Here is a 17,754-nt window from a genome sequence, read left to right as displayed (position 1 = left end):
AGAAATGAATTTCTTCTGCTTACTTGCTGAGGTCCTTTGACCTTACACTGAAATAATTTCCTACAAAATGAAAAGTGAATTTTGTTAATTTCTCTTAGTAGTTTTTGAAAAGATCAATCAATCAAGATCAACAGACCAATAACAGAGAGTATTATTAAAAGTTAGTTCCTATGAAATCACCTCTGCCTTATGATTTACGGAATTCTGTATATGGCTTAAATCACAGAATTTTTTTTTAACTTTTTATTGAAAAATAACATATGTAATAGAAATATATACAAGTGATGAGTGTGCCATTCAATAAATTTTCACAAAGTTATACACACTCGTGTAATAAGCACCCAGATCAAAAAATAGAACATTATCAGAACTGTACAAGTCTTTCATCAGTTTTGGGAAATTCTTAGCCATTAGCTCGTCAAATACGTCAAAATAGCTTTTTTGTTTGATTGTCTCCTTTTGCCCTACTCTCTCTCTCCTCTCCCGGGGACTCCGGTTACAAGCACAGTCATGCACTGCATAACGACGTTTCAGTCAGTGATGGACTGCATGTACGACAGTGGTCCCATGAGATCAGTACCATACAGTCCAGGTGTGTAGTGGGCTATACCATCCAGGTTTGTGTCAGTACACTCTGTGATGTTCACACAATAGCAATATCGCCTAACAACGCCTTTCTCAGAACGTATCCCTGTCGTTAAGCGACACATGACTGTATGTCAGATCTTTTCACCAAGTCCTTTGCACATCCTTTTCTGCACTTTTTATCCTTTTGCTTTCCATGCTTTAGCCTGATATTTTCTATATGGCTCATTAATCCTCTCTTCCGCTATGTTCAATTGGCTATTAAACCCATCTATTGAGTTCTTAATTTCAAATATTGCAGTTTTCAAAAGGAAAAACAGAATTTCTCTAAATCTATCTTGTCTTGAACATAAATAAGTGTTCAACATAGTTATTTTCTGTTATATTTTAAAAAGTCTTGGGGCCGGCCCCATGGCGTAGCGGTTAAGTGCTCACGCCCTGCTGCTGGCGGCCTGGGTTCGGATCCCGGGCGCGCACCGATGCACCGCTTGTCAAGCCATGCTGTGGCAGCGTCCCATATAAAGTAGAGGAAGATGGGCACAGATGTTAGCCCAGCGACAGTCTTCCTCAGCAAAAAGAGGAGGATTGGCATGGATGTTAGCTCAGGGCTGATCTTTCTCACAAAAAAAAAAAAAAAAGTCTTTTCAAAAAGACCATTAGTGACTGAGAACCTGAGTGAAGTCACCATCATGCTATGTTGTAACTATCTTTAATCTTTTGTTGTACAAATGGGTAAAAGGAAATCTTGGAGAGTAAAATTAGAATAGAAACTTTAAAAGTATTATGCAGTAAAACAAAGCCTGCTGAAAACTTTATAAAATGTACAGTTTCCACATCTAAAGGTTTGATAATGTCAATTTTGATGAATATGGAAGTACAGATTAGAGCTAATTGGCTTTTTAAAAGAAGACTGATAGATAAGGATTTTTCTCAGTCATCTGTTTAGGTTGAAAAGGACCTTTCTTTTTCTTCCTCCTCTAAAATATCATGATTAAAAACCAACCACAAAATATATAAAGAACTCCTACAATTCAACAACAAAAAGATAAATCACCCAATTTAAAAAAGGGCAAAGGGCTTGAATAGACATTTCTCCAAAGAAGAAATACAGATAGCCAATAAGCACATGAAAAGATGCTCAGCGCGACCAGCTATTAGGGAAATGCAAATCAAAACCACAATGAGATGCCACTTCACACCCATCAGGATAGCTATTATCAATTTTTTTAAAAAAAACAAGTGTTGGTGAGTATATGGAGAAATTTAAATCATCATGCACTGCTGGTGGGAATGTAAAATAGTGCGGTTGCTATGGAAAACAGTTTGATGGTTCCTCAAAAGGTTAAACAAAGAATTACCATATGATCCAGCAATTCCACTCCTAGGTATAGACCCAAAACAAGCGAAAGCAGAGACTCAAATACTTGTACACCCATGTTCACGGCAGCATTATTCACAACAGTCAAAAATTGGAACCAACCAAAATGTCTATCAACAGATGAATGGATAAACAAAATGTGTAATTTATATACAATGGAATATTACTCAGGCTCAAAAAGGAAGGAAATTCTGATACACGCTATAACATGGATGAATTCTGAAAACATGCTAAATGAAATAAGCAGGACACAAAAGGACAAATACTGTATGATTCCACTTAGATGAGGTTCCTAGAATAGGAAAATTCATTGAGATAGAAAGTAGAATAGAGGTTACCAGGGGGCTGGGAGGTGGGCAATGGGGATTTATTGTTTAACGGATACAGAGTTTCTGTTTGCGATGAGGAAATAGTTCTGGAAATGGATAGTGGTGATGGGTGCACAAAATTTTCAATGTACTTAACATCACTAAAGTGTGCACTTAAAAATGGTTAAAATGGGCCAGCCCTGTGGCTTGGCGGTTGGGTGCACGCGCTCCGCTGCTGGCAAGCCTGGGTTCGGATGCCGGGCGTGCACCGATGCGCTGCTTCTCCGGCCATGCTGAGGCAGCATCCCACGTGCAGCAGCTGGAAGGACGTGCAGCTATGACATGCAGCTATCTACTGGGGCTTTGGGGGGAAAAATAAATAAATAAAATCTAAAAAAAAAAAATGGTTAAAATGGTAAGTTTTATGTTATGCATATTTTACCACAATAAAAAAAACTTTTAAAGCAATAACATATATAGCAACAATCCCAAACATGAAACAGGGATAAATTTAACAAAATATACACACTAAAAACTACAAAACATTTCAGAGAGAAATAAAAGACCTAAATGAATGGACAGACATATCATGTTCAGTTTGGAAACATCAATATTGTTAAGATGCCAATTCTCTCAAAATTGATCTATAGATTCAAAATCCCAGCAAGATTTTCTTGAATCAATAGACAAATTCATTTTAAAATGTATATGGAAAGTCAAAGAATCTAGAGAAGCTACAAACAATTTTGAAAAAAGACAAATTTGTATGACTTTCACGACATGATTCCAAAACTTGCTATAAAGCTACAGTAATCATTATGTGTGGTATTGGTATATGAATGGAAATATACATCACTAGAACACAATAGAGTCCACATCTATGGTCAACTGATTTTCAAGCAAGTTAAAAATGTAGTTCAACAGAGGAAGGACAGTCTGTTCAATAAATGGTGCTGGAACAATCATATGGAAAATAATGAACCTTGACTCTGACCTCGCACTACACAAAAAAATTAACTGAAAATCTATCATAGACCTGAACAAAATTATAACACTTCTAGAAAAAGAACACAAAAGAGAATCTTCATTATCTTGAGGTAGGAAAAGATTTCTTAGACAAAAAGTACCAACTATAAAAGAAAAATGAATAAATTGTACTTCATCAAAATTAGAAGTTTCTGCTCTTTGAAAGAAACTGTTAAGAAAACGAAAAAGCAAGCCACAGACTGGAAGAAAATATTCATAATCCATATACCTGACAAAAGACTTCTATCCAGAGTATATTAAAAATTTAAATCAATAAGAAGACAAATAACCCTCCAAAAAATAGACAAAATATTTGAAGAGACACTTCACAAGAGAAGATATAGGAATAGCCAACAGGCATATAAAATGATGCTCAACATCATCAGTCATTAGAGAAATGCAAATTAAAACTACAATGAGACACCACTAAACACCCACTACAACGGCTATAACTCAAGACTAACAATACCAAATGTTGACGAGGATGTGGAGAAATTGAACTTTCACACCTGCCAGTGGGAATATCAATGGTACAGTTACTTCAGAAAAAATCTGGACAGTTTCTTAAGAAATTAAACACATACTTTCCAGCAATTCCACTCTTAGGTAGCTACCTATGAAAAGTGAAAATATATGTGCACACAAAGACTTGTACGTGAATGCTCACAGCAGCATTCATAATAGCCAAAAAGTGAAAATAACCCAAATGTCCATCAAGAAGTGCATGTATAAAAATGGACTACTCCTCAGCAGTAATAAGGAACAAATTACTCATACAATATGGATGAATCTCAAAAACATTATGCTGATCAAGAAAAGCCAGACAAAAAAGCGTAAATACTGTAAGATTTCATTTATATGAAATTCCAGAAGAGGTAAAATTTATCTATAGTGACAGAAAGCAGATCAGTGATTGCCTGGGGCCAAGAGTTTGTGGGGGGTAGGGGCATGAGGGACTTTCTGGGGTGATAGAAATGTTCAATATTTTGATTATCATCGTGGTTACATGGATGTATATATTTGACAAAATGCATCCAAGTGTATACTTAAAATAAGTGTTTTTCACTGTATGTCAATTAAATTTCAAAAAGGTGATTTTCAAAAAAAAAGCAATGCAGAACTTTCCAACCAGGGTGACAAAGGGTTTTTGAAACACTGATCCTCTCCCCTCATTCTCACTTCGGCAGGGGGTGGGGGAATGATAGTGGTGAGGGGTTCTGCAGCCTCCCATTTACCTCAGTGTACCATACACACACTGTAATTGTCTATGGGTGCTAGAATATGGAAGCTGGAAAGCAACGACCTAAGAATGTTTTCAAGTAGATCTCCAACTCCGTTCAAACATTTAATAAAAATTCTATACCTTAAGCACACTTATCAGTTTCTCTCTTGGTGCCTTCTCTCTCTTGAGAAAGTTGTATAAGTAGATATGAGCATTTGGATTCGATGGGAACTTTTCATCATAGGCATAATTGGTGAGTACCTCTCGGGCTCCATCTTGATCCCCATAGAATTCCAGCATCTATATAAAATAAGTCATAATCTCTTAGCTAAATTCTGTAAGATAGCTATATGAAAGATAATGCACAACTTAACTTTATAATTGATGGGTACAAAAAATTATAAAACTGACAAGCAGTATTCACTGTATAGGGAACCACAGTAACACCAGTTTTTGCTTTCACCAGCACAGACTACAACCTCTATGGAACACAGAAGATCACTTACAACAAAGGACCACCTGGCTGCCCTTTTGTCCACCATATTTTGCTACTGAAAAATGCAGCAACTTCAACATAAGAACTGTTCCTATAAGAAATCAAGGACTGGGCCGGCCCCGTGGCTTAGTGGTTAAGTGTGCGCGCTCCGCTACTGGCGGCCCGGGTTCGGATCCCGGGCGCGCACCGACGCACCGCTTCTCCACTCATGCTGAGGCCGCGTCCCACATACAGCAACTAGAAGGATGTGCAGCTATGACATACAAGTATCTACTGGGGCTTTGGGGGAAAAAAAAGGAGGAGGATTGGCAATAGATGTTAGCTCAGAGCCAGTCTGCCTCAGCAAAAAGCGGAGGATTAGCCCAGATGTTAGCTCAGGGCTGATCTTCCTCACAAAAAAAATAAATAAATAAAGTAATAAAGAAATCAAGGACTCAAAGTAGGACACATTAAAGACGGAAAAAAGACCACAGGATGCGACTAACCTAAGGGCCCTACATAACTTTAGGCACAAAAGGAGTTTATGGGAATTACAATTCCTTTCATTTCCTTCTCCTCTTTCCAGATTCATCAGCATATGGTTCCCAAGATAATCTTCTGACAACACAATTATCACTTTAGCACTCATGAAACTTTCAAAAAGCAAATTATTTTAATGATTTACTTCTAGTGCCCAAAGCCAAGGCCCTCTGTCCTTTCACAATGGCTCTAAGATAACAGGACATCCTTATGAACTTCCTAAAAGCCATTATCTTCATCCCATATATTGTGACCTAGTTTCAGATTTTTGTCCCCTTCCCTTCTATATGCCACCAAATCATAAAAGATCTTTCTGCTTTGCTTTCTTTTTTTCTGCTGGGGAAGACTCACCCTGAACTAACATCTGCTGCCAATCTTCCTCTTCTTTTTGCTTGAGGAAGACTCACTCTGAGCTAACATCTGTGCCAATCTTCCTCCATTTTGTACGTGGGTTGCTACTACAGCATGGCTGACGAGTGGTGCAGGTCCGTGCGGGAACCAAACCCGTGAATTCAGGCAGCTGAAGCGGAGAGCATGAACCCAACCACTAGCCCACAGGGCCAGCCCTCTGCTTTTCTTTTAAGCTCAATAAGAATAATATAAAATTGACATTTACAACTATATTGCTACTTATTTTATAAATATTTGGCCATGACATGTTACCCAAAGGTGATAATAACAACAGAGTAACATTTACAGTATACTAGTAAAATAAAAATTTTTCAGACCAAAAAAAAGACATTATATTCTTTTTTTTTTTAAACAATTTTTTCCATTAGTTGCCTTCTGATCAATAAAGATTAGGCTTATAACCAAATGAAACTAATAAAACTTTATGAAAAGTCTACTTACCTCTACATAACTCTTCACAAAAGGGTCCCAAACTCCAGGAATTTGAATCAATGCACCTAGGTTTACAGATGTCTTCCAGCTGTGGTCGCGCATACTCTGGGATGCTGTGTTGTAAGCATAATCATCCTTATCTGCCCAAAGATAAAAGATTTTGAAAAGTCATTCAGTATTGAGGACTTCTGTTGAATTAGTAATCAATAAACTACCCACAAGAAAAGCTCAGGCCATGATGGCTTTGCTAGTGAACTCTAACAAGCATTTAAAGAATGACACTAATTCTCCGCAAACTCTTCCCCCCGCCAAAAAAACAGCAGGAACACTTCCCAACTTACTCTATGAGCCAATATTACCCTGACACCAAAACCAGACAAAGACAACACAAGAAAAGAAAATTATAGCCCGCCGTCTCCTATGAATATAGATGCAAAAATCCTCCACAAAATACCAGCAAACTGAATCCAGCAACATATAAAAAGGATTAGACTCCATGCGCAAGTGGGATCTATTCCAGCAATGCAAAGTTGTTTAACATCCAAAAATCAATTAATGCAAGACATCAAGTCAATAAAACAAAGGACAAAAACTACATGATCATCCCAATTAATGCTGTAAAAATCATCTGACAAAATTCAATGACCGTTCATGATAAAAACACTCAACATCTAGGAATAGAAGGAACTTCTTCAATCTGATAAAAAGCATCTATGAAGAACCTGCAGCTAACACCAGACTTAATGGTGAAAGACTGCATGCAAAAGAGGCTACTCCCTCCTGCCACTTCTATTCAACATTGTACTGGAGATTCTAGCCATGACAAATAGGCAGAAAAAAAATACAAAAGATATCCAGATTGGAAAGGAAGAAGTAAAACTATCTCTATTTGCAGATGACTTGTACATAAAAAAATCCTAAGACTCCACTAAAAACTTATTAAAATTAAGAAATAAGTTCAGCAAAGTTACAGGATATAAGATCAATACACAATAATTAATTGTATGTCTATACATTTGCAATGAACAATCCAACAATGAAATTAGGAAAACAATGCCATTTACAGTAACATCAAAAACAATAAAACACTAAGGTATAAATTTTACAAAAAAGATATAAAATTATACTCTGAAAAGTAACATTGTTCAAAGAAATTAAAGAAGACCTAATAAATGGAAAGACACCTCACATACATGGGTTGGAAGACTTATTATTATTAAATCAATCTATAGCTTCAATGCAATTCCTAGCAAAATCCCAGCTGGCTTTTTTGCATAAATTGAAAAGCTGATCCTCTAATTCACATGGAAATGCAAAGAACCAAGAACAATCAAAACAATCTTTAAAAAGAACAAATTTGGAGGATTCACACAATGACTTCAAAAGTTACTACAAAGCTACAATAATCAAGACTATGTGATACAGGCATAGGTGCAGACATATATAGATCAATAGAAGAGAATTTAGAGTCCAGAAATAAAACTTCATATTTATGGGCAACTGATTTTGGTAAGGGTGCCAAGATAATTCAGTGGGAAAATAAGAGCCTTTTCAATAAATGTGCTGAACTACTGGATATCCACATGCAAAATAACAAAGTTGGACCCTTACCTACCTTACACCAAAATTAACTCAAAATGGAGCAAAGACCAAAATGTAAAACTATAAAACTCCAAGAAGAAAACACGAGCGTAAATCTTTGTGATCCTGGAGTAGGCAATGGTTTCTTAGATAGAACACCAAAAGCACAAGTAAGAAAAGAAAAAATAGATAAACTGAACTTAATCAAAATTAAAAACTTTTGTGCTTCAAAGGACACCACTAAGAAAGTGAAAAGATAGGGGCCGGCCCTGTGGCCTAATGGTTAAGTTGGGTATGCTCCACTTCAGTGGCCCAGGTTTACAGGTTTGGATCCCAGTTGCGGACCTACACCACTCATCAGCCATGCTGTGGCGGTGACCCACATACAAAACAGAGGAAGACTGGCACAGACGTTAGCTCAGGGCTAATCTTCCTCGGCCCAAAAAAAAAAAAAAAAAGGACAGTGAAAAGATAATCCACAGCAATATTTGCAAATTATATACCTATCTGATAAGGGACTGTATTTCGAATATATAAAGAACGCTTACAACTGAATAACAAAAACACAAGTAATTCAATTAAAATAAGAGCAAAGGATCTGAACACAAATTTCTCCTAAGAAGATAAAACAAACGGCCCATAAGCACATGAAAAGATGCTCACCATCATTAGCCACCAGGGAAATGTAAATCGAAACCTCAACAAGATACTACTTCACAATCACTAGGATGGCTATGATCAAGAAGACAGATAATGGCAAGTTTTGGTTAGGATGTGGAGAAATTATTACCCTCATCCACTGCTGGTGGGAAAGTAAAATGGCATGGCCACTTTGGAAAATAGTCTGGTGGTTCCTCAAAACGATAAACACAGAGTTACCGTACGACCCAGCAATTCCACTCTTAGGTACACACCCAACAGAAATAAAAACATAAATCCACACAAAAATTTATAAGTGAACGTTCATAGCAACATTACTCAAAATGGCCAAAAAGTGGAAAAAAACCGAAATGTCCATCAACTGATGAATGGATACATAAAATGTGGTATATATCCATACAACAGAATGTTATTCAGCAATGAAAAGGAATGAAGTACCAAGACATGCTACAACATGGGTGAACCTTAAAAACATTATGCTAAGTAAAAGAAGTCAGTGACATATTTTATGATTCCTTTTGTATGAAATGTCCAGAATAGACAGATCTCTAGAGACAGAAAGATTAGTGGTTGCCTAGAACTGGGGGACCTAGGCAAGATTGAGAGTGACTGCTAACAGGTACAGGGTTCTTTTCCGGGTGACGAAAATGTTCTCAAATTGATTATGGTAAAGGACGCACAACTCTGTGAATATACTACAAAGCACTGAATTGTACACTTTAAGTGGGTGAATCATATCGAGAATTATATCTCAATTCTCAATAAAGCTGTCATTTAAAAAAAAAAAAGAGATCACTAGACCCAACAAACTGGGTGATATGAAAAATCTGACAAAAACAAACATTGAGAAGAATACAAAGGAAAACCCTAATCAGTCTACTAGTGGAATAAAAATTGGTAACCACTTTGGAAAGAATTCAGCCTATGATATACTAGAGCTGAAGATGCACATACTCTATGAGAACAATTCCACTCCTAGAAAGTCATGCTTATGTGTACCAGTACACACAAGAAGTTCAAAGCAGCATTATTTATAATAGCCCAAAACTATTAATAATCTAAATGACTATCAATATATAAGAAGGAATAAATAAATTGTGTGAATATCATACAATGAAATGTTTTACAACAATAAAAATGAACTAGAGCTAATTCAACTATATGGATGCATTTTAAAACTAACAATGATCAAACTATGCAAGACCCAAAAGAATATATACAGTAGGAATCCAAATATGACATTCAGATATAGGCGAAACTAAAATACGTTGTTTAAAGAGGCATACTTGAGCGGTAAAAGTATTTTAAAAAGCAAGGAAGTGATTACCATTCAAGTCAGGACAATGGTTTTCTTGAGATGGAATGGGAGAAACTGCGATCAGGAAAGCACACATGGGGAACTTTCAGGGTGACAGCAATGTTTTGTTCCTTAATCTGGGTGGTAGTTACATGGATATTTGTTTTCTAATTATTCATTCTATAACACATTTGTTTTATACACTTTTTTTGTATACAGTCATGCATTACCTAACGAACAGGGATACGTTCTGAGAAATGCATCATTAGGCAATATCATTGTTATGTGAATATCATAGAGCGTACTTACACAAACCTAGATGGCATAGCCTACTACACTCCTAGGCTGTAGGGCATTAATCTTATTCCCACCATCCCACATGCAGTTTGTCATTGATGGAAACGTTGTTATGTGGCGCACGACTGTGGTTATATTTCACAGTCTTTAAGGTTTAAAAGGAAAGTTACTCAGTCTTTCAAAAGCAACAGCTAAGAGAAGCACAAATAATTTTTGGAACCAATGCTACTTTTTGGCCAAAAAAGCAGCCTCCCAAAAAAGAGGGATTGGTATTCTCTTCCCAGTGGATCAAGTGAATAAATATTGATACGGTCTTGGAAATAAGATAAGAGGAAAGTAGGTAAGAAATGATACACAAATTTTTTTTTAAAAGAAAAAAAGGCAGACCCCTAAGTACAGGTTGAGTGTGAATTTACTATGGAAGGGGGTTCCCAGTCACCAAGTGCATCAAAGCCAAGCAGGACAGGTCACAGCAGTAAGGAAAAATCCCAGGACATCTGAGTACAAGGTCACGTGTTATGTTCTCATGAGTCTGGTTATAGAGAACTAGTCCTAATGTTTTTTCTCATTAAATAGACATTTAGGGCCGGCCCTGTGGCTTAGCGGTTAAGTGTGCGCGCTCCGCTGCTGGCGGCCTGGGTTCGGATCCCGGGCGCGCACCGACGCACCACTTCTCCAGCCATGCTGAAGCCGCGTCCCACATACAGCAACTAGAAGGATGTGCGGCTATGACATACAACTATCTACTGGGGCTTTGGGGGAAAAAAATAAATAAATAAAATTTTAAATAGACATTTAGGTTAAAGATCATCTAAAGAGCTCCACATAGTACCCCAGCTTCATCTCTTCTTGCTACAGAACAAAGTGTCAGCTGCAGAAGGGTCCTGAATCAGCATCCATGGGAGAGACGGTGTAAACGCCATGTTCCAACTGCTTTAATCATCAAATATTTGCTCAAGTTCTCCCTAACCACGTGTAAGAGGAAAAGTAAATATTGACTTGAAAACTCACCTAATCAATTAATATCAGCAAGTCTTTTTTAAAAGAAATATCACAGCAGGCATTATGGCAAGGTTAACAAAAGAAACAGAGGATAGATATGTGACCTCAAAAGATTGATTAGTCTAGACAAGGAGATATAACATAAAATACACAAGAAAAAACTAAGAATAATTAAAAAGTAAAAGATGAAGAGCCAAATGATATAGCTGAACATGCAGCTGATACATTAGGTTTAAGGTCTAAGAATGAGAGATCTAATGAGTCTGGAAGAGTAAATGGCATTCTAGATGAGGAGACTGCACCAAGACCTTCCAAGATGATCACAATGAAGACAGAACTGTCTTGGAAGAGATCAGAGACAGAAAGAGGGCAAAGAATTTTGGGATTAGTGAACTTACATGCCCAGAGACCAAGGAAATACTACTTATCCCATAAGGATAATATGGAAACACTGCTTACCACATATGACGTGATCAATACCGGGACTGAGATTTGGATGGAGGATGTGGAAACAGAAAGGGATTAATCTTAGAGAAGTTACGGAGAAAAACTATACAAGGAAAAGAAAAGTGCAGAGAATCATACAGCTCCAAAGAACACAAGTCTGCGAACAAGACAAGAGGATATCACCACTGAAAGGAAGGGAGGGGAATCAGTTTGAAGAGTAAAGACACACGGTAGATTCCTGGGTGTGGTCAGTAACAAGCCAATTGTTATGACCTTTGGACAGAAATGAAACAACTTTATCTTGCCCTGTTCTTTAAACATATTACTATTCTGAGAAACAACCCTATAAAACAAACTAAACTCCATTCTAAACACTAAACACTACAACATTGTTTCTTTATTATATGTAATAATGCCTACCGAAGAAAACTGTGTAACCTTTCTTGGAAATCATATTTAAAAAAGAAACAAATCTAAAATGGTCATGAACTTAATTTATGAATATCTAATTTATGTCAGAAAAGTTTTTTGATATATCAGAAATATTATAAAGAACGATCAAGAATTTTCCATCAACAGAAATGTCTGTTCTCTGTACTATCTGGATAAAGCCAGGCTGGGAAGCAGGGGAATCAGGTGATTCTTTCACATCCTTTCTGTCCCTCTGAGTCAGTCTCATCACCATCAGACAAAGTTCAGTCATATTCACTCACCAAGCTGAGACAATTCCCTCTTCTTTTTAGACCAAGCATAATACTGCAAAAGCCCTTTATAGGCCTGAATAAGGTTGATTAAGACTTCCTGGGAAGACGACTTTTCACCGTATCTCCACGTCTCGGCCTGGCTGAGATTTCTGTTGGCGTCCTCAAGCATTCCATGATGCAGAAGGTATAACGCATGTTGTAAGGAGATCTGCAACAATGATAAGAAAAAGCCCAAGGACATATAGGTCATTAGTAACCATTAGTCAAAAAGCTCGGTGAATATATGATACGTGCTGGGCTAAGACCTTGGTAGGCCACAAATGATGTAACATCATCATCCCTGTCATCAAAAATTTCAATCTAGCAAAGAGGAAAGGTACATGAGACAATTAACACTATGTAAATGAGAGCTAAGTCATATAAACTTAGAAACAGAAGACAGTGTGATCTAATGAAAAGAACAGGGGCTTTGAAGACAGAGAGTCCTGGCTCAGATGCTAACTAAAAGCTACATAAACCTGAGGATCTTAGCCTCTGAGAGTCTCACCTGTTATATAGAACAATTATCATTAACCCTTCAAAAGAGAGTTACGAGGATTAAATGAGATAATATTTGCATACCACCTAACGCCTAGTTTGGCCCATAGCAAGTAACCAATACATTATTTTATACATGTTATATAAGCCCAGAGAAAACATCTTAATAAAGTGTTTTGAAGAATGGCATCAGTTCAGATGGAAAGGTAAGTGAATCCCTGATACAGGAGAAGAAATAAGAATAATTACACAAAGAATGAGCACTATAAGTAGGCGGGGACACTAAGGAGGAGAATAATGGGAATACAGTTAATCATACGAGTAGAGTCAGACCATAGAGTTCAAGGCCTCCATCACAGACTATTGCAATAATTTCTCAACTGGTCTCTCTGGTCCTGCCCCCCTACAATCCATCTGCACGTGGCTGCCAAAGAAATCTCATCTTGTTAACCACTGTGTAAAATCCTTCAAGGGTTCCCACTGCCAACAGAATGAAATCTAAGCTCCTTAGGTACGGCACACAGGGAGGGCCCAGACTACTTCCCCTGGCTTCTACCCAAGTGATTTTGAGAGTAACTAAAGCACTGGCTACAGGGCTATCGAGCTCTTGAGCACCCCCTGCCATGCCAGACTACCCTTGCCCCCAGTATGCCTAGAGAACACCCACTCGCTTTCTCAGACCCATCTCAAGCATCGCTTCCTTTCTTTTCTAGATTCCTTTACTCATTCAATCCCAGCCCTCTCCAATTCCCGAGAGCAGACCATTTTCTCCTTTGTCTTCTCACTGTATGTTGCATTATTATGGTACCCATAATAACTTATTCCATTTACACGCCTGTCTCCCTCTACTGCAAGAAACACTTCTAGCACATAACCTGGAAAATAGCAGTAAGTGTTTTTAAAATTATAAACAAAAAGAAAACATTTTATTGCCTATCTTAATTATCACCCTCAGACTCTGGAGTGTGAAATAAGGTTCCTCTCAGGTTTCTTCACTTCAACTGAATAGATTCTATGAGCTCAAAAGGACCTACCCAATAACGTAGTTAACACTCTACTCTCCCTCCCTAATCCAATAGCCATCCAGTTACCTCCTGCAAGAAGAGAATGGGGAGCAACACCACCAAGACAGGCCACTCCTTTTTCCAACTGTTCAATTAGAAAGTTCTTCCTTAAACGGAACCATAAGCTGCTTCCATTTAATTTCTACTCATAGTATACCCCGTATACCAGAGAATAAGATCATAAGAGGGCGCCTGGCACATAAGTAGAAACTCAGGATATTTCTTCCTAAATTAATCCACTAGATCTAAAAAGAATCTGAAACTGAGGAAAATCTTTTGTCAAAATTAGGAAGCAGTGGGAGTGCAAAATGGTAGAGCCAATGTAGAAAACAGTTTGGTGATTCCTTAAAAAGTTAAACACAGAATTATATGTTTATATATACATATATATATATGTTTATATATATAAACATGACCCAGCAATTCTACTCCTAGGTATATACCCACAGGAATTGAAACAAGGACTCAAACAGATACTTGTACACCAATGGTCACTGCAGCATTATTCACAACAGCCAAAAGGTGGAAACAACCCAACAACAGATGAATGGATAAACAAAATGTGATACACACATACAATAGAATATTACTCAGCCATAAAAAGGGATGAAGTTCTGATACATACCACTACACAGATAAATATTGAAAACATTATGCTAAGTGAAATAAACCAAAACAAAAGACAAATACATGATTCCACTTATACGAAATATCTATAATAGGTAGACTCACAGAGACAGAAAAAAGATAAGAGGCTCCCAGGAGCTTGGAGGAGGAGGGAATGAGGAGTAATTGCTTAATGGGAACAAAGTTTCTGTTTGAGGTGATGGAAAAGTTTTAGAAATACTGGTGATGGTTGCACAACACTTTGTAATTAGTTAATTAATACCGGTGATGGCTGCACAACACTTTGTACAACTGCCACTGAATTGTACAATTAAAAATGGTTAAAATAGCATATTTTATGTTATGTATATTTTACCATAATAAAGAAAATTTGGAAACTAGAAAAAGTAAGAACAAAACAAAAAAAGAACCACAGAGTAAATATTTTAGGCTTTACAGGCCTTATGTCTCTGTCACAACTACTCAATTCTGTCATTTGTCATGCTAAAAGCAGCTAGTACCAATATGGAAATGAATGGCTGTGGCTGTGTTCCAATAAACCTTTATTTAAAGACACCGAAAAAAATTAAAAGCAAAGCATTTAAAAACTTTATTGTAGGGGGCCAGCCCCGTGGCGTAGCAGTTAAGTGTGCGCGCTCCGCTGCTGGCAGCCTGGGTTCGGATCCCGGGCGCACACTGACGCACCGCTTGTCAGGCCATGCTGTGGCGGCATCCCACATAAAGTGGAGGAAGATGGGCACGATGTTAGCCCAGGGCCAGTCTCCCGCAGCAAAAAGAGGAGGATTGGCATGGATGTTAGCTCAGGGCTGATCATCCTCACAAAAAATAAAAAATAAATAAATAAATAAATAAATAAAAACTTTATTGTAAAAGGGCTCGTTTAGTCAAATACATATCATCGAGAGAAAGATATCTAACATTTTGGAAACGTCTCAAACCTTTTGGATAAGATATTAAAGGACACATAAATTTGGAGAGGAAGTTCCACCTACACATTCGGAAGATTAAAACATTTTCACACATGGATCAGAAGAGTGAATATTGTTAAAATGCCCATACTACCCAAAGCCATCTCTAGATTCAATGCAATCCCATCAAAATTCCAATGGCATTTTTCACAGAAATAGAAAAAACATTCCTAAAATTTGCATGAAACCACAAAAGACTCCCAATAGGCAAAACAATCTTGAGAAAGAACAAAGCTGGAGGCATCACACTTCCTGATTTCAAGCTATATTACAAAGCTATAGTAATCAAAACAGTATGGTACTAGTATAAAAACAGACACATAGACCAATGGAATAGAACAGAGAGCCCAGAAATAAACCTATGCATATATCATCAACTAATATTTGGCAAGGGAGCCAAGAATATCCAATGGGAAAAGGACAGTCTCTTCAATAAACAGTGTTGGGAAAACTGGATATTCACAGGCAAAAGAACAAAACTGGACCCCTATCTTACACCCCTATCTCAAAAAAATTAACTCAAAATGAATTAAGGACTTAAAGGTAAGACCTAAAACTGTAAAACTCCTAGAAGAAAACATAGGCAAAAAGCTCCTTGACATCGGTCTTGGCAATGATTTTTTTGGGTATAACACCAAAAGCACGAGCAACAAAAGCAAAAATCAACAAGCGGGACTGCATCAAACTAAAAAGCTTCTGCACAGCAACAGAAACAATCAACAAAATGAAAAGGCAGCCTATGGAATGGGAAAAAATATTTGCAAGTCATATATCTGATATGCGGTTAATATCCAAAATATAAGAGAAACTCGTGCAAAAAAAACCCAATTAGGGCCAGCCCGTATTTTTTTTTTTTAAAAAAAACTGCATAGCAGTTAAGTGTGCACACTCTGCTTCAGTGGCCCAGGGTTCGCAGGTTCCAATCCCGGGCGCACACCGACGCACTGCTTGTCAGGCCATTCTGCAGTGGTGTCCCATATAAAGTGGAGGAAGATGGGCACAGATGTTAGCCCAGGACCAATCTTCCTCAATAAAAAAGAGGAGGATTGGCATCAGATGTTAGCTCAGGGCTAATCGTCCTCACAAAAAAAAAAAAAAAAACCCAATTAAAAAATGGGCAGAGGACTTGAATAGACATTCTTCCAAAGAAGACACAAATGGCCACCAAGTACGTGAAAAGGTGTTCAACATCACTACCCATTAGGGAAACGCAAATCAAAACCACAATGAGATATCATCTCACATCTGTTAGAATGGCTATTATCGAAAAGACAAGAGATAATAAATGCTGGTGAAGATGTGGAGAAAATGGGACCCTTGTACACTGTTGATGGGAATATAAGTTAGTACAGCCACTATGGGAAACAGTATGGAAGTTCCCCAAAAAATTAAAAATAGAACCACCAGATGGTCTAGCAATCCCACTTCTGGGTATATGTCGAAACACGAAAACATTATCTCAAATAGATATTTGCACTCCCGTGTTTACTGCAGCATTATTCACAATGGCCAAGACATGGAAACAACTTGTGTCCATCAACAGATGAATGCATAAAGAAAATGTGATATATATATACACACATACAAACACATACACACACATACATATGTACAAAATGGAATATTATTCGGTCATAAAAAAAGAAGGAAATCTTGCCATTTTCAACAACATGGATGGACCTTGAGGACATTATGCTCACTGAAATAAGTCAGACAGATGAATACTGTATAATCTCACTTTCTCTTATTTATCCAGGTGTCTTACCCTTCTTCCATGCCTTTTCCATCATCACCTACCTTATCACAGAGACAAGCAATGTACAAAAACGAACTCTGCAAATGTAAATCCACAAAGCCTACAATCTCACCTTTAAGTAGTTCATAACGCCAATATTTTTCATCCGGTCAGCAAAGGTATTGAACATCTCCACATTGCTTTTGGGATGATAATACAGAATTTCACTTCCGAGCTTCCAAATAATCTGTCAAAACAGAAATGACTAACAAAAATGTAAAATCCTTGCCTTAACCAATTTCTGCCTAAGAAAGCTATTTTTTTCTGATTACAACATTAAAAAACAACCTATAATTCCTTTTCCTAGATACTACTACTGTTAACATTTTACTATACTTCACCCAGTGAAACTAATACTGTTATCTTATGTGGTAAAATCTTTTCTATCAATTAAATTA

At 37.3% G+C, this 17,754-nt stretch overlaps 1 protein-coding gene across 6 annotated transcripts in view; it reads right to left on the bottom strand.

The window, feature by feature from the left end:
- TAF1A (TATA-box binding protein associated factor, RNA polymerase I subunit A) overlaps positions 1–17,754 on the bottom strand; it is a 33,009-nt gene that overhangs the window by 6,194 nt on the left and 9,061 nt on the right. For all 6 annotated transcript variants that reach the window (XM_058533662.1, XM_058533668.1, XM_058533663.1 and 3 more), the window contains 4 exons: positions 17,430–17,543; positions 12,375–12,573; positions 6,387–6,517; positions 4,661–4,819 (listed from right to left, as the gene is read on the bottom strand). In XM_058533662.1, coding sequence (XP_058389645.1) covers positions 4,661–4,819; positions 6,387–6,517; positions 12,375–12,573; positions 17,430–17,543 — 603 coding nt within the window. The remainder of the gene's footprint in view (positions 1–4,660; positions 4,820–6,386; positions 6,518–12,374; positions 12,574–17,429; positions 17,544–17,754) is intronic.

This window comes from Diceros bicornis, chromosome 38 (assembly GCF_020826845.1).
Source record: "Diceros bicornis minor isolate mBicDic1 chromosome 38, mDicBic1.mat.cur, whole genome shotgun sequence".
NCBI lineage: Eukaryota > Metazoa > Chordata > Mammalia > Perissodactyla > Rhinocerotidae > Diceros > Diceros bicornis.
The sequence above is the reverse complement of the archived record's forward strand: the minus strand, read 5'-3'. Positions and strand labels throughout refer to the sequence as shown.